The 22,855-nt window shown below is 62.5% G+C and overlaps 2 protein-coding genes across 4 annotated transcripts in view; both read left to right on the top strand.

The window, feature by feature from the left end:
- HMCN2 (hemicentin 2) overlaps positions 1 to 15,611 on the top strand; it is a 37,515-nt gene extending 21,904 nt beyond the window's left edge. The window contains 41 exon segments of the mRNA XM_064469074.1: positions 175 to 325; positions 555 to 773; positions 1,023 to 1,136; positions 1,204 to 1,391; positions 1,586 to 2,111; positions 2,491 to 2,604; positions 2,722 to 2,853; positions 3,356 to 3,499; positions 3,601 to 3,760; positions 4,135 to 4,259; positions 4,343 to 4,526; positions 4,705 to 4,802; positions 5,124 to 5,396; positions 5,493 to 5,683; positions 5,761 to 5,842; positions 6,128 to 6,264; positions 6,381 to 6,522; positions 6,729 to 6,876; positions 7,140 to 7,267; positions 7,396 to 7,552; positions 7,672 to 7,793; positions 8,033 to 8,197; positions 8,286 to 8,393; positions 8,482 to 8,616; positions 8,929 to 9,063; positions 9,188 to 9,378; positions 9,771 to 9,984; positions 10,157 to 10,291; positions 10,362 to 10,552; positions 10,640 to 10,721; positions 10,872 to 11,141; positions 11,905 to 12,054; positions 12,261 to 12,398; positions 12,560 to 12,681; positions 12,779 to 13,016; positions 13,138 to 13,200; positions 13,289 to 13,417; positions 13,542 to 13,850; positions 14,102 to 14,221; positions 14,472 to 14,598; positions 14,713 to 15,611. Of these exon segments, the coding sequence (XP_064325144.1) occupies positions 175 to 325; positions 555 to 773; positions 1,023 to 1,136; positions 1,204 to 1,391; positions 1,586 to 2,111; positions 2,491 to 2,604; positions 2,722 to 2,853; positions 3,356 to 3,499; positions 3,601 to 3,760; positions 4,135 to 4,259; positions 4,343 to 4,526; positions 4,705 to 4,802; positions 5,124 to 5,396; positions 5,493 to 5,683; positions 5,761 to 5,842; positions 6,128 to 6,264; positions 6,381 to 6,522; positions 6,729 to 6,876; positions 7,140 to 7,267; positions 7,396 to 7,552; positions 7,672 to 7,793; positions 8,033 to 8,197; positions 8,286 to 8,393; positions 8,482 to 8,616; positions 8,929 to 9,063; positions 9,188 to 9,378; positions 9,771 to 9,984; positions 10,157 to 10,291; positions 10,362 to 10,552; positions 10,640 to 10,721; positions 10,872 to 11,141; positions 11,905 to 12,054; positions 12,261 to 12,398; positions 12,560 to 12,681; positions 12,779 to 13,016; positions 13,138 to 13,200; positions 13,289 to 13,417; positions 13,542 to 13,850; positions 14,102 to 14,221; positions 14,472 to 14,598; positions 14,713 to 15,055 (6,900 nt within the window). The 3' untranslated portion in view covers positions 15,056 to 15,611.
- A 502-nt stretch (positions 15,612 to 16,113) lies between these two features.
- ASS1 (argininosuccinate synthase 1) overlaps positions 16,114 to 22,855 on the top strand; it is a 29,267-nt gene continuing 22,525 nt past the window's right edge. The window contains exons 1-5 of one of the 3 annotated variants that reach the window (XM_064469004.1): positions 16,122 to 16,417; positions 18,599 to 18,663; positions 19,416 to 19,527; positions 19,982 to 20,050; positions 20,361 to 20,549. In XM_064469004.1, coding sequence (XP_064325074.1) covers positions 19,420 to 19,527; positions 19,982 to 20,050; positions 20,361 to 20,549 — 366 coding nt within the window. In that variant the 5' untranslated portion in view covers positions 16,122 to 16,417; positions 18,599 to 18,663; positions 19,416 to 19,419. Of the gene's footprint in view, positions 16,418 to 18,598; positions 18,664 to 18,861; positions 18,885 to 19,415; positions 19,528 to 19,981; positions 20,051 to 20,360; positions 20,550 to 22,855 lie in introns of those variants that run through there. The other 2 variants (XM_064469002.1, XM_064469003.1) reach the window with 2 other exon arrangements.

The raw sequence follows: 22,855 nt of genomic DNA, 5'->3' as shown, positions 1-22,855 counted from the left end.
TGAAGTCCTAACTGCAACCAGGGAGGAGCTGCTGGTTTTGGGGATCCTCCCAGGTGGATGGAATGGGAAGATACCCTTTATACGGCTGGCTGGGCTCCATTCTACTCCTGGGTGTGTAATCTTTCTCCTGTCCTTCTCTTTCTTCTCTCCCTTGGGGCTGGGGTCCCTGTGCAGCTCCTGGAAAGTGCTGGCCACCTCCAGATCCTGAATGAGGGGCAGGTCCTTCAGATCAAACCAGCCGGCATCTCAGATTCAGGCCACTACACCTGTGTGGCCACCAACGCCGTGGGCGAAGATGACAGGGACTTCATCGTCCATGTCCAAGGTGAGCCCTGGGTGGCCAGCCAGTGCCTGGAGCAGTAGGGGTCTCAGCAAGAGGAGGGGTCCTTAGTGGGGTCCCTCATGGGAACAGAGCAGGGTGAGCAGGAAGAGGGGTTGTATCTGCTGGAAAACAGACATCTCCTTGGCCTTGGTCAGGCCTGGGCAGATGCTCTGGTTGTACGTGGGGGTGTGAGTCCCCATTCCCCACAGCTTACCACAGCCTGTCCCCGCAGTGCCGCCCCTCTTCCAGCAGCAGATAAGCCCCAACGAAGCCCTTGAGATCTTCTACCGGGAGGAAGACCGGGATGGGGAGGTGACGGAGCGCCGGCAGGCCATCCTCGGCCAGCCCACTGCGCTCTACTGTGACACCAGTGCCATCCCACCCCCCCGGCTCACCTGGTACAAGGATGGGGAGCCCCTGTACCCCAGTCCAGGGGTGCTGCTGCTGCTAGGTAATGGGCATGGACCCTGACTGTGGGGTTTGGGGGAGTTTCCTGCAGCAGCTTTGTGGGTTGAGGGCATACGTAGCATGAAGGAGCTTGGATCCTGTTGCCTTGCTCCTGCCAGCGTGCACAGCACTCATGGGACCTGCAGGGTGACTGTGGCTGCAGAGGGGTCTGTGCACAGAGAGGTTGGAGGGCACCCTCCAGCCCTCCGTGGAGCCCTCCCCGTCCCCTCCCCAACCCTGCCCTGCATCGCAGGGGGCCGGGTGCTGCAGCTGCCTGCGGTGCGGGAGGAGGATGCAGGCAGGTACACCTGCGAGGCAGCCAACGCGGCGGGACAGGACCGCCTGCACTACGAGCTGGAGGTGCTGAGTGAGTATGGGGCCAGGGCGAGGAGTGGATGGAGGTGTGTGGCAGCCCCATAACCACCTGCTTCCAGCCTCCCCAGCCATCCATGGTGGCACAGGGGACCTGGCTGAGGAGGTGACAGCCACCGTCAATGGCTCCGTCCGCTTCAAGTGTGAAGCCACGGGGCACCCAGTGCCCACGGTGTCCTGGCTCTGGAACGATATCCCCATTGTGACCAGCCCACGGCACCAGCTCCTGGAGGGTGGCACAGTCCTGCAGGTCGGTGTCCCCCTGGGCAGGGTGGCTGGGCCAGGGGAGGGACATAGGAGACACTGGGTGGAGGGGACGGGGCACTTTTCCCTCCCCACAGAGGAGGCTGCTCTGGTCTTGCGAGGTGCCGAAGTCCCCATGGGAGCCCCAGCAGCTCCCTGGCTCGGGGCAGCCCTCAGTGGGGCTCTGCTCCCCCTTTGCAGGTGGCGGCAGTGGAGGTGGGTGACACTGGCAGTTACACGTGCGTGGCTGAGAACCCAGCTGGGTCAGCTGAGAAGCACTTTGCCCTCACCGTGCAGGGTAAGGCAACACCAGCAACCCTGCCCTGGGTTGCTGATTTACCCCTCCCCACCCCCTCCTCTGCCTGCTGGAGTCTTCCGTGGCTCCTGAACTGTGTGGCTGCCTCCGTGCCCCTGTGCTTGTCACGCATGCCCCGTGCAAGGAGGTCGTGGTGCCAGCACACTCCAAGCAGGCGAGATGCTGAGTGCACATTTCCTCCTGGGGAGAGCTCGGCCTCCACGGTGATGGTTCCCCTCCTGTACTGTCTTTTGTGATGTACCGGAGCAGAAGCACCCTGGATCATGGGCGCAAACCCCGAAAGCATCGACAGCATTGTCAACAGCAGCGTCTCGCTGGCATGTGATGTCCAATCCCACGCCACTGCGGAGATCGCCTGGTATAAGGATGGCCATGTCCTGCAGCTCGGTGAGGAGGTCGCTGTCACCCCAGGTATGTTGGGATGAGCAAGGATGACAGCCTGTCCTCCAGGGCTTGGCATGGCCACTAGCTCTCAGTGGCAGGCTGTAACTCTCCTAAGCTGCCCTTCTGGATGCCACATGCGGGACCTGAGCTCAGACTTTCAGCCGTAACCACACGCTAACAACTTACTGCTAAGTGATCCCTTCTGGAAAGGACCAAGGTTGCATACTGCAAGTTTGCTGCTCCCCAGGAGCTCAGCACCTTTTTTTTGCTGTGCACAGTGAGGTCTTGGACCTCAGAGAGAGACTTTGGCCAGACACCTCTCTCATGGAGCTTGGCTGCTGCTGGGGGATGGGTCAGTTTGCCTAGCTCCAGCCTGCCCTGACTTGCTGCTCTCTGCTTCTTCCAGGCTCGCGTGTGCTACACCTTCCTCACCTGCAGCTTTCCAGCTCGGGCACGTACACATGCGTGGCACTGAATGCGGCTGGCCAGAACGAGAAGCACTTCATCCTCACTGTCCATGGTAAGCGGCAAGGGCTCAGAGGGAGCTCTGCCCCCTGAGCGCACACCAAAGAGCTGACGGCAAACCCTGGTCCATGTGTTCCTGCTCACACACCCCATCCCTGCTTCTCCTGCCCAGGGCCCCCCGGCACTGAGGACCCACAGCAGGAGACACTGGATGCTGACATGGGGAGCCCCCTTGTCCTGACCTGCCAAGTCACTGGTGTGCCTGCGCCCACCGTCACCTGGCTGAAGGATGGGAGCCCGCTGGGTATGTGCGCAGGGGGACGCCGTCCCAGGCTGCCGTGCCGAGCCTTACCACTGCCCTGCCTGAAGCAGTCCTGCCTCAGTTTCCCCATTTCTAATCCTGCTGTGAGAGAACTGCAGGGCCCTATAGAGGAGGATACAGAGCACAGAGGGGCCGACATTTTCCTTGCATGTTTTTGAGAGGCCTCAGATTCATTCCTGATGCTGAAACAATGGGATGTGGTCATGGGATGTGATGGAGAGATGTGGCGGTGAGCTCTCTGGGTACCAGCCCTTGGGCTACCTGCTGGGGCAGGGGTTTCCACCCAGACCACTGACTCTTTTCTCCTGCAAAGCTCCAGCAACACATGGTGCAAACACCCTGCTCTGCAGAGCCCCAGCCTCTGCTTTAACCAAGTCCTAAAACCTGGGTCATAGGGGTGGGAAGGAGGGAGTGTGGCAACATGCCTGGGGAGGGCTTGGCAGAGGAGCACTGCTGCAGCCCCCTTTGCCTTGTCTCCTCGCAGAGACCAGCCCAGAGCAGGGCCTGGTGTCTGGAGGGGGGCAGCTCCAGCTCAGCCCCCTGCAGCCCTTCCACCAGGGCCGATACACCTGCCTGGTACGGGGCCCAGGTGCCGAGATGCGCAAGGACTTCATGGTGCTGGTGCGAGGTAGGGCTTCCCTGGGGTGGTGGGGGTCCCTGTGGGCCCTCCTTTGGAGGGGAGCCTTCCTTCCCCTCTTCTTTCTCAGTCTCCCTCTCTTCTCGGTGCAGTGGCTCCCCGGATTGCCAGCACGGGGGTCCCCAATGAGCACAGCGTGCTGGAGGGCGGAAGGGTGAGGCTGGAGTGCCAGGTGGCGGGGCAGCCCACCCCCCAGATCTCCTGGCTGAAGGATGGGCAGCCTCTGGGGCTGCAGCCCCCTTCACGTGCCCGGTGAGTCTGGGGTGGGGAAACCATCCCACAGGCTAGTCATGGCACAGCCCTTTCTGTGCCTCAGTTTCCCCATGTGCAAAAGATTGGTGCAAGGCAGGCTGAGCTCTGCTTCTCCTCCCTCTCCCTGTTTGGGCTGGGATGAGCAGGTACTAGCTGTTTTCTGAGGAGCATCATCCTGAGTGAAGCCATGGTGTCCTGAATTGTGCTGCAGCCTGGCATGGTCACTGTCGCTCTGGCAGGGTTTCAGTTGCTGCCCTGGCCTTGCAGTGTACCCCAAAACCTGTATCCCGGGTTGCAACCAAGCACAGAGCATTTCTGCCCCATGGCACATTAGGGATGGACACACAGGCCACTGTCTCTTTCTCCCTGCCCAGGATGTCCCCGGATGGCAGCTCCCTGCTCCTCGAGGGGCTCCAAGCCGCCGATGCAGGAGCATACACCTGCCTGGCCAGAAACAGCGCAGGCGAAGACACGCTGCTGCACACACTGAGTGTGCTGGGTGAGTGGGGCTGGGACCCATGGGGGAGCACCAGGGCCACCCGCCCCTGACAGCCCCATCAGCCCCTCTGTCCCCTCGTCCAGTCCCCCCTGCCATTGAGAGAGGCACCGACGACTCGGAGGTGGTCCGTGGCATCCTGTTCACAGCAGTGACACTGGAGTGCCGGGCACGGGGGTCCCCTCCCCTGCACATGAGCTGGCTGAAGGACGGGCTGCCCCTGCGCCTGTCCCCCCGCATCACCCTGCTCTCAGCTGGGCACGTCCTCCGGTAAGGAGCGACCCTGGAGTGATGCTCGGCTTCAGGCTTTGGGGTTGATACCCAGGTTTGCATGCTGGGCCAGCCATGGCCGCGCCCTGGAGGTGGCTGCATGTTAGCATGGAGACCTTGGGGGACAGGGCAGGTCCTGGACCTGATGTCTCATCCCTATCCCTGCTCCATGGGGTAGGATCTCCCAGGCACAGGTCTCTGACGCCGGGCTCTACACCTGCATCGCCTCCAGCCAGGCAGGGGTGGCTGATCGCAGCTTCGTCCTGCAGATACGGGGTATGGGGCAGGCGGGGGTTTGGGGAGAGCAGAGCGGGGGAGCACCCAAGCACCAGTTTTGCTGGCAGAGCACATGTCATGCTTCACAGCTCTGTTTCTAAGCAGGGTCCTGAGCCGGCCCTTGGCCGACGGGGATGGCTCAGGGAGGATGGAGTAAGGTGGGACCAGAGTGAAAGCAGGCCCAGGGCACCCTGCAGGGAGGCTGAGCCACCCCTCTGCATGCATACAGGACACTGGGGAATTGTCAAACCCACCCCCCCGGTGCCTGGGGACCTGGCTTTGCTCCCATGGCCCCATTAAGGGGGACTGCTTCCTCCCCAGTTCCCCCCATCTTGGAGAGCCCAGAGAGCATCGAGGAGCAGATGGTGGCTGAGGGCTCCGACGTCACCTTCACCTGTGAAGCCACCGGGTCCCCAGCACCGGTGGTGACCTGGCTGAAGGACGGCAAGCCCCTGGCACAACAGATCAATGTGATGCCAGGTGGCCCACAGCTGAGCCTGGTGGCCGTGGGGCTAGGCGACGCAGGGGTGTACTCCTGCCTGGTGGTAAACGAGGTGGGGGAGGCCAGCAAAGCCTTCCACCTCCTGGTGATGGGTGCGTATCTGTCCCTGGGGATTTGGGAGGGACAGCCGGCTGATTTTTTGGGAGCAACGAGGGGATGAGCCCACCTGCCTCGTGGTGCGCTTGCAGAGACGCCCCGAGTTGAGGCTGCGCCTCATCCCACCGAGATGTCAATTGCTGTGGGCACCCCGCTAGAGCTGACGTGTGTGGTGACGGGCGTCCCCATGCCCACTGTAACCTGGGAGAAGGACGGAAGGCTGCTGGCAGGGCCCTGGCTTGTGTCAGGGAACGAGAGCACCCTCTACATCAAGACCACTAAGGTAGGGGCTCCTCTTTCTTCTCCCCACCTGCATTTGCATTTCATGTTTCTATTGTTCCCTCTCCTGGCTTTGTGTAGACGGCTGACGCTGGCTTGTACACCTGCCTGGCCACCAACCCCGCTGGGGAGGACAGCAGGAGCTTCCATGTTAGCATCCAAGGTAGCGTGGCCCCAGTGGTACAGTGAGGAGGGTGATAGCAGGGGGTGCTGCGGGGTGTTCAGAGCTCTGGGGGACCAGAGAGCCAGAGCAACCCCTGCACCCCTCCTTGAGATCCCTGCAGGGTGGATGGGGAGAGCAGTGGGGACTGTCAAGCCTCCAAACTGGGGTCTGGAGCACAGCATGATGGTCCTCAGAGTGAGGGTCTATGCATGACCTATGGGGACAAGTATGGGGGGTGCCCAACACATGCTGCATCCCCTGACCCACCTGGCACATGTCCCACAGCACCTCTCAGCATCACGAGTGTTGGAGAGACCCACAGCATAACTGCTGTGGCAGGGGGGCATCTCATCCTGGAGTGCCCTGAGGATGCCGTGCCACCCCCCCACATCGAGTGGCACTGGGAGGGCTCCCCACTGCGGGTACGTGTGACGGCACCCGGGACGGTGCACTGGGATGAGCCTTCACCAGCCCCATCACGCTCGTGGTGGGGGTGATGTGAGGAGAACTGCTGACGGGGGCTCTCTGGGGGCGTTAGGAGGATGCCCGCAGGCAGGTCCTGGCCGAGGGGCGCTTCCTGCAGATCCAGGCCGTGGGGGCGGCGGACGGCGGGGAGTACAGCTGCAGGGCCACCAGCGCGCTCGGGGACACCAGCCTGCGTGTCCGGGTGGAGGTTCACGGTGAGCGATGAAGCCCTGCCACTGGGCTTTGCTGGCGGTGTGCACCAGCTCCCCCTGTTACTTTGGGGATATGCAATATTGCGGGGTGCCCTAAGGTTGAGGTAATGGGAAAGGGGGGCTGGATGGTGCCCAGCCAGTGCTGGTCTGGGCTAATATTCTCTGTCCCCTGTCTGACTTTCTGCGGTGTTGGCTGGGTGCTGCCGCAGTGGCCCCGGAGATCCAACCGGGCCCTGAGGAGGCGAGGGCGCTGCTGAATGGCTCAGCAGTGCTGCCGTGCCAGGCAGAGGGGTGGCCCGTGCCCCGGGTGACATGGTGGAAGGACGGCCGGCTCCTGCCTCTCCGTGGGAGCAATAGGTACGAGGCTCTGCAAGCTGGGTGCACCAAGACCTGGCTCTCGGATTGTGCCGCCCTCCACATCAATAGGCATTTTGGCATGCCTTAAGCAGACACAGCACTGTCCCCCTGTGAGAAGGGCTGTGCTGTCTCTATGCCAGCTCAGTAGATATATGTGACAACTGGCTGCAATGCCCCATGCCGCCTTCCCAGCCGTGTGTCCCCATGCATTGCAGCGCGGCTGTGCGGAACCCCCACAAGGCTCCTTTGCTCTCCCTCCCCAGGCTGCAGCTCCTGCCAGGCGGCTCTTTGCACATCGACCCCATTCAGGTCCAGGATTCAGGCTATTACCTCTGCATGGCATCCAGCCCTGTTGGCTCTGACCGGCGAGTCCTGGACCTCCGCGTCCTGGGTAAGCAGGAGAACCAAGCTGGATCCCTCCTGGGCTCACCCCTCTCCAATCCACTGCTGCTGGGCTGCTCTCATCGGTACAACGATGGGCTGCTGTCCTCTGCTCATCACTGCCATGCCCTCCCGCAGTCCCTCCCGCCATCGCCCCTGGGCCCTCCAATCTCACCTTGCTGGCTCAGCAGCCGGCTGCGCTGGGCTGCGACACCTGGGGATCCCCAGAGCCCCACGTCAGGTGGGAGAAGGATGGTCACCCTCTGAACCCACACCTCCCGCCTGGCGCCTACAGGTACCTGCAGCGCTGGCTGCCTCACCTGCCAAAGGGTCCCACTGTAGGGTGGGTTTTGCCCCCTCTCACTTCTCCCCATGGGGCAGGGGCTGAGCCTGACACATGCTCTGCCCATGCAGCTTGCAGTCCTCAGGGTCACTGCTCATCACCAGCCCCGGTCCCCGGGATGAGGGGCTGTTTGAGTGCATCGCCACCAACGCCGCTGGAGAGGCACGCAAGGTCTTCCTCGTGTCTGTCCATGGTGAGCTGCTGGGGGCTGTGGGTCTTGCTGAGAGCGGCTTTCCTGGGGTCGGTCACCACCTTGGGTGTGATGTGGGGTGTGCTCCAGCCCGCCGCCTTGGGGTTGTGTCCCCTCTAGAGGACTGGACATGGGGGTGGGTAAGGGGGAAAATAGAAATACCTGCACCCACATACACAAAGATGTGATTCCCTTCAGCATTTCTATGCAGCCCTGCTCACCTCCCTCCCTCACTTCTCCAGTGCCCCCCACCATTGCCGATGACCTTACAGACGTGGTTGTCACCCGGCTGTCCCCTGCAGTCCTCACCTGCTATGCCTCTGGTGTTCCCCCACCCACAGTGTCATGGAGCAAGGAGGGGGCTCAGCTGGGCAGACGAGGAGGGGGCTACCGTGTCCTGCCCACAGGTACAGGCATGGGGCAGTGCAGCCCCGGTGGGGTGGTGGGTCCCTGCCAGCCTTCCTTCTGCCTCCCCTCTGCCCTCTGCCTTCCCAGGGGCCCTGGAGATCAGGCAGGTGCTGCCTGCACATGCTGGCCGCTACACCTGCACGGCGAGGAGCGCTGCTGGCACAGCCCGAAAACACCTCCGGCTCGCAGTGCACGGTGCGCATGGCTCCTGGGGGCCCTGCTCCCTGTGCCTTGGTCCACCTTCGGACAGCCCCGGTGGGCAACTCTTCCCTGCCACTTGCAGAGCCCCCTGCCTTGAAGCCCCTGCCCGGCATGGTGATGGTGATGGTGAACACCAGCGCGGTGCTGCCCTGCGAGGCGACCGGGATCCCCCGGCCGGAGCTCACTTGGCAGAAGGATGGTGTCAGCATTGCTGGGGGTGAGCAGGAGCCCGCTGGAGGCTGGCAGAGCCTGCGCCGCATGCCAGCCCCTGGCAGGGGGAAGGTTTGGGTGACCAAGCTGCTTGGAGGTTGTAGGCATCCCAGCAAGGTGCTGGGTCGCACTGCACATGGGTTCTCCTGGCTCCCAGCTGCCATCCAAGATGGGTGTGGGAGCTACTACAGCCATTCCCTGGGGACTCCCCAGAAAGAGGCATTTCTGCAGGGGAAGCAGTCTCTGTGCACTGTCCATCCATGCCCTGGCTTGGCTGTGCTTGCTCCATCCTGCCCTTCATTCCTGCCCATCCCCACAGGGCCTGGGGTGAAGGTGCTCCCCAACGGGCAGCTGCATCTCCTCCGGGCCTCCCCAGGGGACGCGGGCACCTACCTGTGCATGGCTCGCAACCCCTCAGGCACCGCTGCAGGGAGGACCAGGCTGATCGTGCAAGGTAAGGCAGGACCAGGACCCCAACACTTGCTCCCTCCTCTGCTTGGCTCCTTCCCTGGCATCTTGCAATGAAACCTGGTTGTCAAGGCGTGAGCGAGTCGCTGTCCTCCTCCTGCCCCATCCAGTGCCCCCCGTCATCACAGCCGGCCCAGTGGAGCTGGCTGTCCTGGAGGGGCTGGAGGTGCTGCTGCCCTGCGCCGCCCGCGGCGTCCCCGAGCCTCGCGTGTCCTGGAGCCGGGAGGGAGCCCCGGTACAGAGCGGCGGGGGGAAGGCCACCGTCCTGCCCTCAGGGGAGCTGCTGCTCCGGGACGTCCAGGTGAGCAACATCCCTGCCTGCAGCCGAGCTAGCTGTAGGGTTGGAGAGCTGGAAAACAAGTGTCTCATGCTGCTGAAAATACAGTTCAGGCTGTTCTGCACCCTGCGATGTCTCTGGGGTGGGGCTGGCAGGACAAAGTGTCACTTAGCTAAGCCATATCCTGGCTGCGTTCAAAAATATTTGGCAGAGGGAGAACCCTGTTCAGTCTTTGCAACAGGCTGGTGGGTTGGGGCAGCGTGAGTTTGCTAATGTGGGATGGAAAAAGTGGCTGTGACAGAGCTGTGGGTTTTTCAGTGCACAACAGCCAACAGAGATGCAGCCCAGTGGACCAGGGCTGCAGCTGGACCCCAGACCTGAGCCCACCCCTTATCCCCCCCACTTTCCCTGTGCAGGAAGGGGATGCAGGGAGCTATTCCTGCACGGCAGTGAACTCAGCCGGGAGGGCTGTCCGCTGGCTTTCCCTCTCCGTCCACACCCTGCCCACCTTCACCCACCTGCCCGAGGATGTCACCCTGAGCTGGGGTGAGAGGCTGGAGCTGGTGTGTGCTGCTGAGGGCAGGCCCCAGCCCCACATCTCCTGGACGGCCAACGGGCAGCCCATCACCGGTGCGTGGCAGGGGGGCAGAGAATGCTGAGCTTGGGAGAATGATGTGATCCTGCCTCCATCCCTGTCCTTTTTCCACCTTTTGGGGTCCCTGGTGTGCTGGCGTGGCTGGCTGTGTGGGGTTACAACCAGCTGGTCCTTGCCCATGCTTTTTGGGGTGCTGGCACCCTGCAGATGGCGTGTCGGGGCACAGCGGCCGGAGTACCCTGCGGCGGGAGGCAGCCACCCACGCCGACAGTGGGACCTACATCTGCCAGGCGGAGAACAGTGCTGGTGCCGTCAGGGCCACCACCTTTGTTTCCATCAGAGGTAGGTGCCAGCAGGGAAACCAGGGTGCCAGGCCAGCCCTCCTCCTCTGCCACACTTCTCCCATCCCCAGAGGCACCCATCATATGGGGGGAACCCAGCACCTACCAGGTGGAGCCCGCCGGGGGCAATGCCCTGCTCGACTGCGATGCCCAGGGCCACCCCACACCCCTTGTCCGCTGGAGCAAGGATGGGGTGCCGGTGGTGGCTGGCAGGCACCTGCGCCAGCTGCAGAATGGCTCCCTGGTCATCCATGCCGTGGGGGTAAGTGGGGTCTGGGGGGTGCCAGTGTGATTCGGAGAGCTTTCATGGTAAAGCCAAGCACGGTGCTGATACCGTTGGTATCGCCAGAGTGCTGACGCAGGGCACTACCAGTGCGTGGCAGAGAATGATGTGGGCACGACGGCGAAGGTTGTCACCCTGGCTCTGCAGAGTGAGTGCTGCCCCTCTTTGCACCCTCCTTTTGAGAGACTGCAAATCATGTCACACACCCCCATCCCCCTGGACCACCCCTGACCCCTGGGGAATGGCCCACGCACGGCTGGGGTGCTGTGGGACTGCCCACATCCATGTCCCTGCCCAGGTGCCCCTGCGGTGGCGGTGACGCCACGAGCGGTGGCGGTGCGTGCTGGGCAGCAGGTGCTGCTGCACTGTGCCGTGCTGGGGGAGCCCACCCCCTCCGTGGAGTGGCGGCGGGATGGGGAGCCACTGCCCGAGGGTCCCCGGGCCCGCATCCTGCCCAACACCACGCTGCTCCTGCCCGCCGTCAGCCACCGTGATGCTGGCCGCTACTCCTGTCTTGCCCGCAACGCCCTGGGGTCTGCTGCTGCCCACGTCTCCCTGTCCGTCCAAGGTGGGTGTCTGCCCTGGGGCTTGTGGGGCTTCTGGCTGGCTCGGGGGGCTGGGGCTGCCCGCAGCACCATTACACCCTGGGGTAAGACCTTATACACTGTGGTTTGGAGGGATATTGCCTTTCCTTGTTTATTCTAAACCCTTGATTCATACCCTGGTTTGCCCTCTTCTGTCTCTTCTGCTGCTCATCTGAAGGTCTGAGCCCAGATAAACCCTTACCCGAGCAGCCACTGTTGCCAGCCTGAACCCCCGCCTTCCTGCATTTTCTGCCTGTGATTAAATTCCCACTCCCCAGGGGCTCTGCTAAATGCACAGGCACATCCTCTCCTGCTGCCTCTCAGGGAGCAGAGGGCCGGGCTGGCTGGCAGCACGGAGGAAGCGCTGGGTGCCCTGCATGCCCTCTGCATGGCTGCTGGTGTTCTGCTGCCAGGCACGCTGGAGGAGAAGCAAATAAAAGCTTTGGGCTGGGACCAGGACCGTGGGGGTTGGTACAGAGCAGGGTTTGGGGGGTTTTAGTGCACATCAGTGAGCAAAAGACACGCTTGTAGCATCCCCCGTTGACGTGGCATCGTGCAGCTCGGACCCGCAGGGTCTTTGGGGACTGTACTTTCAGGCATGTAGGGACGCCGGCTGCCTTGCGCTGGCTGCCTTCACCTCCAGAAAATTAGATCTTCTTGACATACTGAGAAGGGAGACAGGGAAGCACCCCTTTTTCCCATGGGAGAGCAGCCCCAATGTCTCTGCCCCTGTCTCTTTCACCCCAGAGGAACCACACCGGGTGCGGGGCAGCCTCATTGGTGTCATCAATGCCCACGAGCTTGATGTCACCACCCTTGATGCCAGCGTGCTGGATGACCCACACTCCGGCACCGCTGTTGTCCGGAGCAGCATCGGCAGCATCCCACCCACTGTCGGTAAGTGGTCACCCCTGCCCTCACCCTAGGGAGGATTTTGACCAGTCAGGTGCAAATCTTGGGGGAAAGATTCCCGCCCCAAAAGCAGCACCCCACATCTGTGCTGTGCCCTATAGCTGAGGGGGGCTGGGGCAGTTGGGGAGGGCTGGGTGCCCCCTTGGAAGGGTTCTGGCTTTGTGGTGACACCCTTTCTCCCCCACCCCCAGGGCCGCTGATGCGGATGCTGGTCACCATCATCGCCCCTGTTTACTGGTCCTTGGCACATGCTGGCGGAGAGGCGCAAAGCGGGTTCCTGCTCACCCAGGGCACCTTCCAGCAGGAGTCACAGCTGGAATTTCCTACAGGTGAGTGATGCCAAGGGTCCCAGGTGTGTTGGGGGCTGCGGCACCTGGTGGTGCCTGGCTCAGCCTCCAGCTGCCCCATGCACCATCCCTGGGGGCTCAGCCAGAGATGGAGCTGCATTTGGGGGTGCTGTGGGCTGCTGCTCACTGCTCCCCCCTGGCAGGGGAGCTCCTGCGCGTCACCCACCTTGCCCGGGGCGTGGATGCCACCGGGGCTCTGCTGCTGGACAGCGTGATCAGAGGCTCTGTGCCAGAGAGCATCGGCGAGGCTGCGGTGCTGCTGCAGGTGCCGGTGCTGCCCATCCTTCCCATGGGGCCACGACTCCATGCTGGGAGCCTGGAGGGGTGTCCATGGCCTGATCCCCCTCCCTGCCTCTCCCCAGGACTTCAGCGAGCGCTATGTGCAGATGGGCGCGGGGCAGCTCTCGGGGGACTCAGTGCAGAGCTTCCTGCGGGATGGGCGCATCATCCGTGTCCGCTGCAATCACACCATCGTGTACGACCCCCCCGTGGGCCTTCAGCCCCCACGGGTGCAGCACGTCCGGGCCAGCGCTGTCGAAGGCTCATTTGACCCAGCCTCGGAGGAGCTCCGCTTCCAGCTCCGTGCCTCGCTTGATGCGGGTAACAGGAGGATTCTCGGTGATGGGGGCAGAGATGTTGGGATCCCAGATGGCTGCGAGGGTGCAAAGGCCCTGCCCTGCAGTGACATGTCCCTTGTCAGCCAGCTCTGCTTGATCCCCAGGGGCCGACAGAGACCAGTGCCCACCGGGATTCATCCTGGGCCCTCAGCAGCGGTACTGCCTTGGTATGGACCTTCCTGAGGGGGGGGAATGAGGATGGCGAGGGGCATCTGCTGCATGGTGCCACCTCCCTGTCCCCTCTCTGCTCCCCAGACATTGACGAATGTGCCAAGGGGTCCCACACCTGCCGCTACAACCAGCTCTGCCAGAATGCCGCAGGGACGTATCGCTGCGCCTGCCCTCCCGGCTACCGCTCACTGGGTGCTGGCTGGCCGTGCTTGGGTAGGAGCTGGGGTCCCGGGGACACAACCTCGGGCACGAGGCGTGGGGCCATGGTCACTCCCCTGTCCTGCTCCAGCTTCAGTTCCCCATCCAGCTGCAACCCCCAGGCTCTTTCCTCCACCAGATGTAAATGAGTGTCTGCAGTCTCCTCCGCCGTGTGCCTTTGAGTGTCGCAACCTGTGGGGCTCCTACGAGTGCGTGTGCCCGCCCGGCAAGCCAGACAGCGAGTGTGGTGCAGCAGGGGCAGATGGAAGGGGCATGACAGGCAGCACCCCCAAGAACCTCCCCCTGCGCTGGCTGGGGCCGACCATCCCACGGAGACAGTCCTTCTACACCCAGCTCGCCCTCCGCCGGGTGGCAAAGTCTGCTGGGCCGGGTGCCCATGGCCCACCCTGCCCCATGGGCTTCATCAAGAGGAATGGTGCCTGCACGGGTGAGTGTGCATGGGGGGAATATTGGGAAGGGCTTTGCAAGGAGTTGGAGGCCACTTTGCGCCAAAAAGGCAGCTCCTGTGCCTGTTGCTGCCCTATCTCCCATTTTGTTTGCACCCCTGTTCTCAGGGCCGAGGTCTCCCTGGGCTTCACTATGCTGGGAAGGGGAGGCAAGAGCCAGGCTGCCCCAGGGCAGCAGGCATTGGAGGGGACCAATGCTTCCCTGCTTGGTTTCACCCCTCTCACCCTGCAGACCTTGACGAGTGTCAGATGCTGAACCAGTGCCAGCATGAGTGCAGGAACAGCCTGGGCAGCTACCACTGCATCTGCCCCCCCGGCTACCAGCTGCTTCCCAATGGGAAGACCTGCCATGGTCAGTGTGGGGGTGATCCCCCATCCTAGCGGGGTGCCTACGTCCCTCGGGTTGTGAACCTAGAACCCACAGTGCCATGGATGTCACCCCTTTGGGGCTGCAAGCCTGGGTGCTTTCATCTTGCTGCCCCAGTGTCTGCGACTCCAGGCAGGGGGTGGGAAGGTGTCGGGGCTGGGGTTTGAATCCTCATCTCAGCCTGGGGCACACAGGCACCCCAGCACCCTCAGACCTGTCCCATCTCTGCTCGCAGACACGGACGAGTGTGTGGAGGGCACGATCCAGTGCAGCTCAACCCAGATGTGCTTCAACACCCGTGGAGGTGCCCAGTGCATCGATGCGCCCTGCCCAGCTGGGTACCAGAGAGGCTCCAGGCCTGGGTGAGTCGTGCTGTGGGGATGGGGGTGCCCATCCCACACTCCTTGTGGCATCGCGGACCCAGGTGTCCTGGCTGCTCCTGACACCCCACCGCATCCCTCCCGGCTCTCGTGCAGGGTGTGTGTTGGTCGCTGCGCCCCAGACTGCGGCTCAGCTGGCCCTCCCACGCTGCGCTACCAGCTGCTTACCCTGCCCCTTGGCATCGCTGCCGGCCGTGACGTGGTGCACCTCGCCCCAGGTGCTGCCCTCCACCACCAGCCCATCTTCACACTGCTGGAGCGGGAGCCCGATAGCCCCTTCGCCCTCCGCACTGAGCGGGGCCGCGGCATCGTCTCCACCCTGCGCCCACTGCGGGACCCTGGCACCCACCGCCTGAAGGTGCAGGCGCTGGCCCCGGGTGGGCGGCGGGCGCCCAGCATCTTCCTCATCATCATCTCTGTCTCGCCCTACCCCTACTGACACAGCCGAGGGACAGGAGGGGACGCAGGGTCACACCTCCTCCTGTCCCTTGCCACTGCACTGGTGGGGGTACGTGGCTCAGGGAGAGCTGAGCTTGCACCTTTTGTGTCTCCCCTAGACATCCCCTTGGTTTCCTCTGCCCCTGAGCAGCCCCTGCCCGTGTTGCCTTCACCCAGAGCCAGTCCCTGACTCAGCAGGGCACTGTGGGGGGGACAAGATGTCCCGCCAACTTCTTGCAAACAGCAGGGTTTTTTTATTTTGCAAACCTGCAACTCGCACCAGCGCCCCCAAAGCAAACACAACTCTGGCTGACCTTGGCCCCTATCAGCCCCCAGAATGGGGGGGATGAGCCGTGTGACAGTGGCAAGTGAGGGCCCTGCTGGGGTGCAAGGTGGGGTACCCAGGGCTGGGGAGGGCACAGAGCACCCCAGCATTAACCACATATTATATTGAAACAGCCTTGTCTTCAATTATTTTTTTAATCTACTTGGTTTCTGTACACACTTATTTATTTATGGTTTTGTTCCAAATAAAGGTGTTTTGTGGATAAATATCAGCTGTGCCTGAAGAAAGCAGCTTCCTTCAGCACGCGGGACGGGGCTGCCCTAGCAGCAGCCCTGACTTCCCGGGCCTTTGGCCACCTCCCTATGTGGCCTTGGACGATAAAAGTGAGATTGTCTGGATGTGTCAACACCAAAGGGCCAATGTCCAGCACACGAAGGTCCAATCCTGCCCCAGCCTCGGGTCCCTTGGTCAGCGAGAGCAGGATGCAGCCTTTGTGCACGGGCTGCAGGGGGAGGCTGTTCCCAAAAAGCCGTTTCAGTCCTCCTCCAGGGTGCTGGCTGGAGGGACAGAGGGTGCTGGCCCTGCGGACCTGAGCCTATGTGTCCCCAGGTTTGGGCCACTGGGTCTGGTGATGGCCATGCACCCAGGTGAGGGTGCTGCGGTCCGATCTGTCACTGGAGCTTTTGCCCTTGCTGCACCCGTGCGGTGCACATACCCCGGGACAGGAGCCTCTGTGGGGTCCCGGTGCGGGGGACGCCCCCTCGGTGCTCTGTGGAGGCTGATAAGGAGGTCAGGAGTGGGGGGAGACACGGGTGACAGCACCTAGAGCAGCCGTGCGGCGGGCTAGGACAGGGCACAGTCCCCATCCCGGCTCGGGGTGCAAGCTGCCCCCCAGTTTCTGCCCCTGCGCCCTGCGGGCAGGCGGAGGGCAGGGCTCGCCTGAGGACTGTGCCCACGGAGAGGACAGTCCCGCGGCGGCTCCGCCTGCCCACGCCCGGCTATAAGGAGGAGGAGGAGGAGGCGGATGCTCCAGGCACCGGACCGGAGCGCAGAGGGCAGCCGGGCCCCCGGGGAGTGGTAAGTGCTGAGTGCTGACATGGCGGGGTGGGCAAGGAGAAAGGGGGTCCTTTGCCCTGGCCCCTGTCCTTGGCTGTCCCCTCTCCACCCCTCACGGGTCTCCCCCACCCCCAGGTGCTGGAGAAGGGCTTGCTGGTCCCAGCAGGAGCAGAGCAGGGGGGTCCCAGCCCCTTCCCAGCAGCCGGAGGTGCAGGCTGAAGTCAAGCCCCTTCTAGCTCAGTTTTGGAATGGGGGGTGGGGGGATTGCAAGTGAGTTCTACCTCCCCGATGGGGACCCTGGGCTTGGCTACCCCAGGGAGGGGAGCTGGGACCTTGGCTGGCACCAACCTGTGCCCTCCCTGCTCTGCTCTGGAGGTGCCGGCGAGCAGGATCGGACCCCACGAGGTGGAGGAACGATGCTGAGGCAAACCCCAGCACCAGTGAGCACATCTCCGCATGCCTCTGCTGCAGGAACCCCCGGGGAGCCTGCCCATGCTGCCTGTCCCATCCCAGCCCGCAGGCAGCACTTGCCGGAGCAGAGGCTGCTCTCCCAGCCTGACTGGAGAAGACGATTCATCTCCTTACCAAAGTTTCAAGCTTTTATTCTCCTCCCCTTTTATTTTTTTTTCTTGGTGTTTCTGCAGAGCAGAGCAACAGGAGTCACTGTGGTAGAAACCCTCCCTCAGCTCACACGGAAATGGTTACAGAATAATAATCAGGGCTGAGAAAGTCCCGCCGCATTCCCCTTCGCTGAGCTTTGTGTGCTCTGATTTATTACCACCTAACGCCAAAACTTTGGGGCTCTCCCTTCCTGGGCAGGCGGTCTTGGCACGAGCCCCGTTTCCGTAGCTGGAAATGCTAGTGGCCCCGCACCATTGCTGGGATGCAGGATGCGACTGCAGGGCGAGGTGCCCCAGGTCCTTAGGGTATCGTGTGAGCAGTGTAATGCGTTTGGGCAGGCAAAAGTTGGAGGCTTCCCTCTAACCTACTGCCAGGCCACTTGTTAAGCAAGCGTGCCCGGTCTCAGAGGTGCTTAGTTAGGCTGGCAGCCACAACAGTGATGCTGGACCTGCAGCAGAGATGGGGTTTAGTGGGTAAAGGAGGGACTTTGCCCAGCAAGGAGCTGCAGGTGCAGTGTCATGCTTGGGCTGGGCACTTACGAGAACTGTGACTGTTTTCCTGTAAATGCCCTGGTGAGGAAGGGAACGGCTGAGTTTCCCCAGGCAGGGGCCCAGCTCGGCACACCCAGAGGGCCCTGAGGACAGGGAAATGCTGGTTGCACAAGCCTGGGCACTGGGTACTGCCTGCACTGCCTGCACAGGTAGCCTGATGGGAGCAGGCAGGCTCAGGGAACTGAATTGTGGTTACAGGGCTGCCAGACCCCTTTGGCGAGAAACCAGGAGCAGCAGGCCAGATCCTGCACCTGAGCTGGCTCCAAGCCATGCCTCGTGGGATGCTGGCCCCACACCGCGCTGGCAGGACCAGGGTGCTGGAGCACACCTCAGCATAACCGCATCCCGCTGTGAAAGGTGCTGGGTAGGCCAGCCTAGAGGAGCTTGGCATGACGTTTTCCTGGCTTGCAAAAGTAGGAGCAGGATTGTGCTGACTTGGCAGTGGCGGCAGCAGTGTGGAAGTTGCTTAGGACAGGATTTGGCCGGGTCTGCCGTCCACCTTCCCCGGCCAAGGGTCAGCTGGCATCACCTCTTCACAGGGCCCTGGGAATGACAGCCTAGCCCAGGGACCATGGGGCCAACCCCGTGCCCCTTCCCACTGCGGGATCCCCCATCCCTCCCCTGAGCTCTGGGCCGCCATCTCTTTATCATCTCTTGTTGGCTGAAGTGCTTGATATCCTCAGCCAAAGGGTGAGGGGCATCAAATCCCCACGTAGATGTTTTATGCTGGCAGGAAACATGGGGCAGCATAATTAGGACAAACGCCCAATAAGCATTAATGAGACTTGGGGTTGGGCTGTGAGGGATGCTGCCAAGCACCGCAGCCCTGCAGCTATCGCACACCCGGTAGCACCGGTGGGTGCTTGGGGCCGGGCCGGTGGGCGGCTGCACCCATCTGTGTGGCGGCTCCTCTGTACTGGCGCTGGTGTAGGGCTGCAACGTGCCCGGTCATGCCCGAGCAAGGCATTGGGCTGCATCTCTGCTGTGGCCGGGCGCCTGCGTCTGAGTCCCGGCTCCCCTGGTGTTGCAGGGTTCTTGCAGAGCGTGGGGCAGGCTGTGCTGGGCTTGCCAGAGCAAGAGCTGTGTGGAGCAAAGGTAAGAGCAAAGCAGCCCCGATGGCCGCTCCGGCCTTCTCCATCACCCAGCTGCCGCTGGGTGCACCAGCCGGCATGCAGGCAGCATGCCCTCTCTGGCTGGGGGCCACAGCCTGGATGTGGCTGCGGTGCCGTGGCTTTCCTCTTACCCCTCAGCTCTCCTGCCTTGCTCTTTGCAGCCCAGGAGGGCTCTTGGTCCAACTGATCCCTCCCAATGCTGTGGTGAGTCCCTTCCTGTGCTGCCTGCTGCTTGCTGTCCCCAGCCTGGTGCTCCCGGCAGAGGAGGGGGCTCAGCCAGACCCGGGTGCAGCCTGGCTTGCTGAGCTGCCCATGGCCCTGGTCCCATGGGAGCATCTGGCACGTGGTGGTAGTAGCTGTTGCTGCCCATGAGTGAGAGTGATGCTGGCAGCCCTTGTTTTAATTGGAGAGCTTGTCCTAGCGCTGGTGGCTCCACCACATGCTCCTCCACCTACGCAAGCTGCTGCCGGCCCCGAGTGTTCAGTTTGCCATGTGCTTTGCTTCTTGCCCCCTCATTATTCATTCCCAGGGTAATGTTTGTGCGGCCCAGAGTACCCCACCCCTGGGAGAGCCCCTCATCCCTGGCTGCCCTCAGCACCCAGCTGGACCGTGACGGTCCCATGGCCATTTTGGGGGTACCGGGGAGGGTTTCACAGCTGATGGTGGCAGCATCCCTGCACCAGGCAAGGGCAGGGGCTGGGGCCATTGTGAACCCCTTTCCCTTTGCTTTGGCAGCACCATGGCTCAGTCCAAAGGCACCGTGGTCCTTGCCTACAGCGGAGGCCTTGACACCTCCTGCATCTTGGTGTGGCTGAAGGAGCAGGGCTACGATGTCATCGCCTACCTGGTGAGCCCTGTGCTGAACCCTGCCGCATGGACCCTGTCCCTGGGGCTAGGGGGGAGGGGGTGCTGCTCTGGGGACCTGAGGTGGGTGACGGGGGTCCTGGTGTGTGTGTGGCCACAGTGGTGATCCTGCTTTTGCTGGTTATCCATCGCCTAGCCCGGGGTACTGCTCTGCTGAGCTGCCAGCCCTGTGTTGCGCAGCCTGCCCCTGCCAGCAAATGATCCTCTGCTAATGAGGGCAGTGCACTGGGGCAGAACCAAGGGCTTGGCAGAGGAAGGTATGGCCCTGAGGTCAGCTGGCTTGTGGGGCAACCCGCCTCCTGCCCACCCTGGGGGGCCTCAAGCCTGGCCAGTGAGGGCTCTGCCATGCCTCACATGATGCCCCATGCCAGGCTGGGCTTGCGCTGGGTGTTGCAGTCTCCTTTCAAATTCGGTCTATGTTTTTTCCCCCCTTTCAGGCCAACATCGGGCAGAAAGAAGATTTTGAGGCAGCACGAAAGAAAGCGCTGGCGCTGGGGGCCAAGAAGGTAACAGCGTCCCTCCCTCCCGGTGCCCAGGGTCCTCTGAGCTCCCCCTGCTCCCTGCCGTGGGGCTGAGCCCTGGGGTCTTGCACACCCTGCGTCTGGGGCCACCGGGGCGGGGGGGGGAGTTAAGTGGGCAGCACCAGTGAGGAATCCCTTTTCCAGAGGTTTTGCACCAAAGCCTTTTAGCAGTATCTAGGAAAGGGGAGGGGAAGGGACCCTTTGCCATGCCATCATGCCATCCCCAGATCCGCAGAGGATTGGGATCCTCCCCGCCAGCCATCCTCCCATCATGGGGCTTCCTCCATCCTGGCAGGTTTACATCGAGGACGTCAGCAGGGAGTTTGTGGAGGAGTTCATCTGGCCAGCGGTGCAGGCCAACGCTCTCTACGAGGACCGGTACCTGCTGGGCACGGCGCTGGCACGGCCCTGCATCGCCCGCAAGCTGGTGGAGATTGCCCAGAGGGAGGGAGCCCAGTACGTCTCCCATGGGGCCACCGGCAAGGTGAGGGAGGACGGGGGCACCAGAGTGGGGATGGCACGGGGTGCCTGGGGGGTACCCAGTCAGCCTCTCGGCCAAGTTGTAGGTGCCAGGAATGCTGCACAGGGCATTTTATGGGTGCTCTACGGGGAAGTGTTTCGACACTTCCTTCTCACTTCTGGGATTCCTGTGCCCGATTTCGGTTCCCTCTCCCTGCTGGGCAGGCGTGGGTCACAGCCAACCCCCCCGCTTTCGGCAGCCGCTCTCTAAAGGCTGCTACGGGCAGGGGCTGCCCGGGCCAGGACCCGGCTGGGGCTGGGCCAGCACCGCCTCGGGCGTTTCGGGGCACCCCGGGAGGGTGCGGCTGTCCCCCTCCCTGTCCCCTCCCCGGCTGTCCCCGTCGCCGCCAGCCGCAGGGAGGACCCTTTGCCACTAGAGGCAGCCAGAGACCGTGGAATGGGTGCTCGGGGCCAGCCCCTGCCCGCAGAAGGGGGAATCCTCCATGGGAAGCGTGGTGGAGGCGTGGGACCTGCGAGACGTGACCGTGGGCCGCCCCCTGGCACCTCCAGCACCTCCCTGCGCGCTGCAGAACCCGCTGCGGGGACCCCTGAGGCAGGGTGGCACCATCACCAGAGGCCTCTGTGGGGCCCTCAGGTGCTGTGCCTGTACACAGCACCCGCCAGGTGCCTCGTCCTCCCCGTCCCGCAGGGACCCGAAGTGTAGACCATGCCCATCTTGGCTCAGGGGCAGAGGCGAGTTACCCACCTGGAGGGGTCTCAGTGCAAGGGGCTGGGTTTGGAGGGCTGGGTTTGCGGGGCCCTGGCTATGGTGGAGGAGCCTGTTAGAAGGGGGATGTTGGATACAGCCAGGGGATATCCAAGGGACATGCTGGAACTGGGGAGATGGGGCAGAGGGGCAGCCATGGGGCTGGGGGGCTTCGTGGCTGAAATAACTCTTGCTCCTGCTCTGATGGGTTGTTTGCGCCCCTTACCTGTCCATCTCACCCATCCCCAGCAGCCTCCTCTTGAAAGCCCCTGCTCAGGGGTGCCCTGGAGTAACACACCCTTAAGGCAACAATGTCCCTTGCACCCCTGGGTACCACCGGCACCGCCCGTCCCCACTCACAGGGGCACCCTTGGCTGCTCCCCGGGCTCTGCCCACTCCCCAAGCCATTAAGCTGTGGGCACAGGCAGGGACCAACTGCGGTAACTCGACCCGGCTGCATATCGTCCCCGGCTGAGGCCACGGCTTCTTAAATGCGGGCCATCTGCGGTGTCCCCACTGCTGGAGCAGATGGACTTGTTTTGGGCCTGTAAGGGAAATGAGTGCTTTGGTGGATGTACTCGCCTGCGTGTAATAGTCCTCAGGGATTACCCAGCCCAGCCGTAAATGTATCCTCCAAGCTGGGGCTAAGAGAAGGGGAGGAGGGCCCTTACACCCCTTGGTACTGGTGGAAAATTGGCTTTGGTGAGTGCTATTCCCTTGGAAGTGCTAATAACTCCCAGGCTTGCTCCTTGCCCCTTCCTGATTACCTGGCCTCATTAGTGGGACCTCATCAGCACGGGCCAATTAAGATAAAGGGAGGTTCAGAGCTATTTAATTATGAGCTGCTGCATCCTCCTGGATACTGTGGTCTTCCTCCCCCCTCGTCCTTTCTCTCCATGTGTCCTCTGATGCCTGTGAGGGGAAAAATACCCAAATTCAGGTTTCTACTAGTTCAGTTTTTAGACTTCTTAGCCCAGGGGAGAGCATGGTTCTTGGGTGACCCTGGGGTCAGCTGGGCTCGCTCAGAGCCAGGTCAATGAGCTGCACTGGGTTTTGATCACTTGGTGCCCAATTCTATCAGGAGCACTGGGAAAGGTGGGGTTTGGGTTCAAACCAGCCATGGAGAGGGACCAGGAGTGACCCCAGTGGACAGAGCCAGCCCAGTTCCTGTCATCCATTACCTTCTCCTGCCATCCTCTATGCTGGGGGAACGGAGAAGACAGATGGGTCCTCAGGCCTTGCTTTTCTGGTGAAAATTGCCAGCAATCCCATCCCAGCGGCATTACTGGGAAAATAGATGTGATCCCCCTCTTGCACAGAGAGCCTCGGTCTGTGAAGTCCCAGGTAGTGTCAGCAGACATCCCTCCTGGCTGGTGACTCTCACAGGGATTTGCTGTGCTCAGCCGAGGGTCTCCCAGGCCACGTGCGGGGATGCTTTTCCCAATGGACATAAGACAAGTGGCTGTCCTGTGCTGGCTGCCGCTGAGACATGTCCCCTCTAGCTCTTTACTGGGGGGATTTTGGTTCTGTCTCTGTGCAGGGAGAGCGGCCGGGAGCAAGGAAAT

The sequence above is a fragment of the Phalacrocorax carbo genome, chromosome 18 (assembly GCF_963921805.1).
Source record: "Phalacrocorax carbo chromosome 18, bPhaCar2.1, whole genome shotgun sequence".
NCBI classification, from domain to species: domain Eukaryota; kingdom Metazoa; phylum Chordata; class Aves; order Suliformes; family Phalacrocoracidae; genus Phalacrocorax; species Phalacrocorax carbo.
Note: the sequence above shows the minus strand (reverse complement) of the source record. Positions and strands in the feature narration are given on the sequence as shown.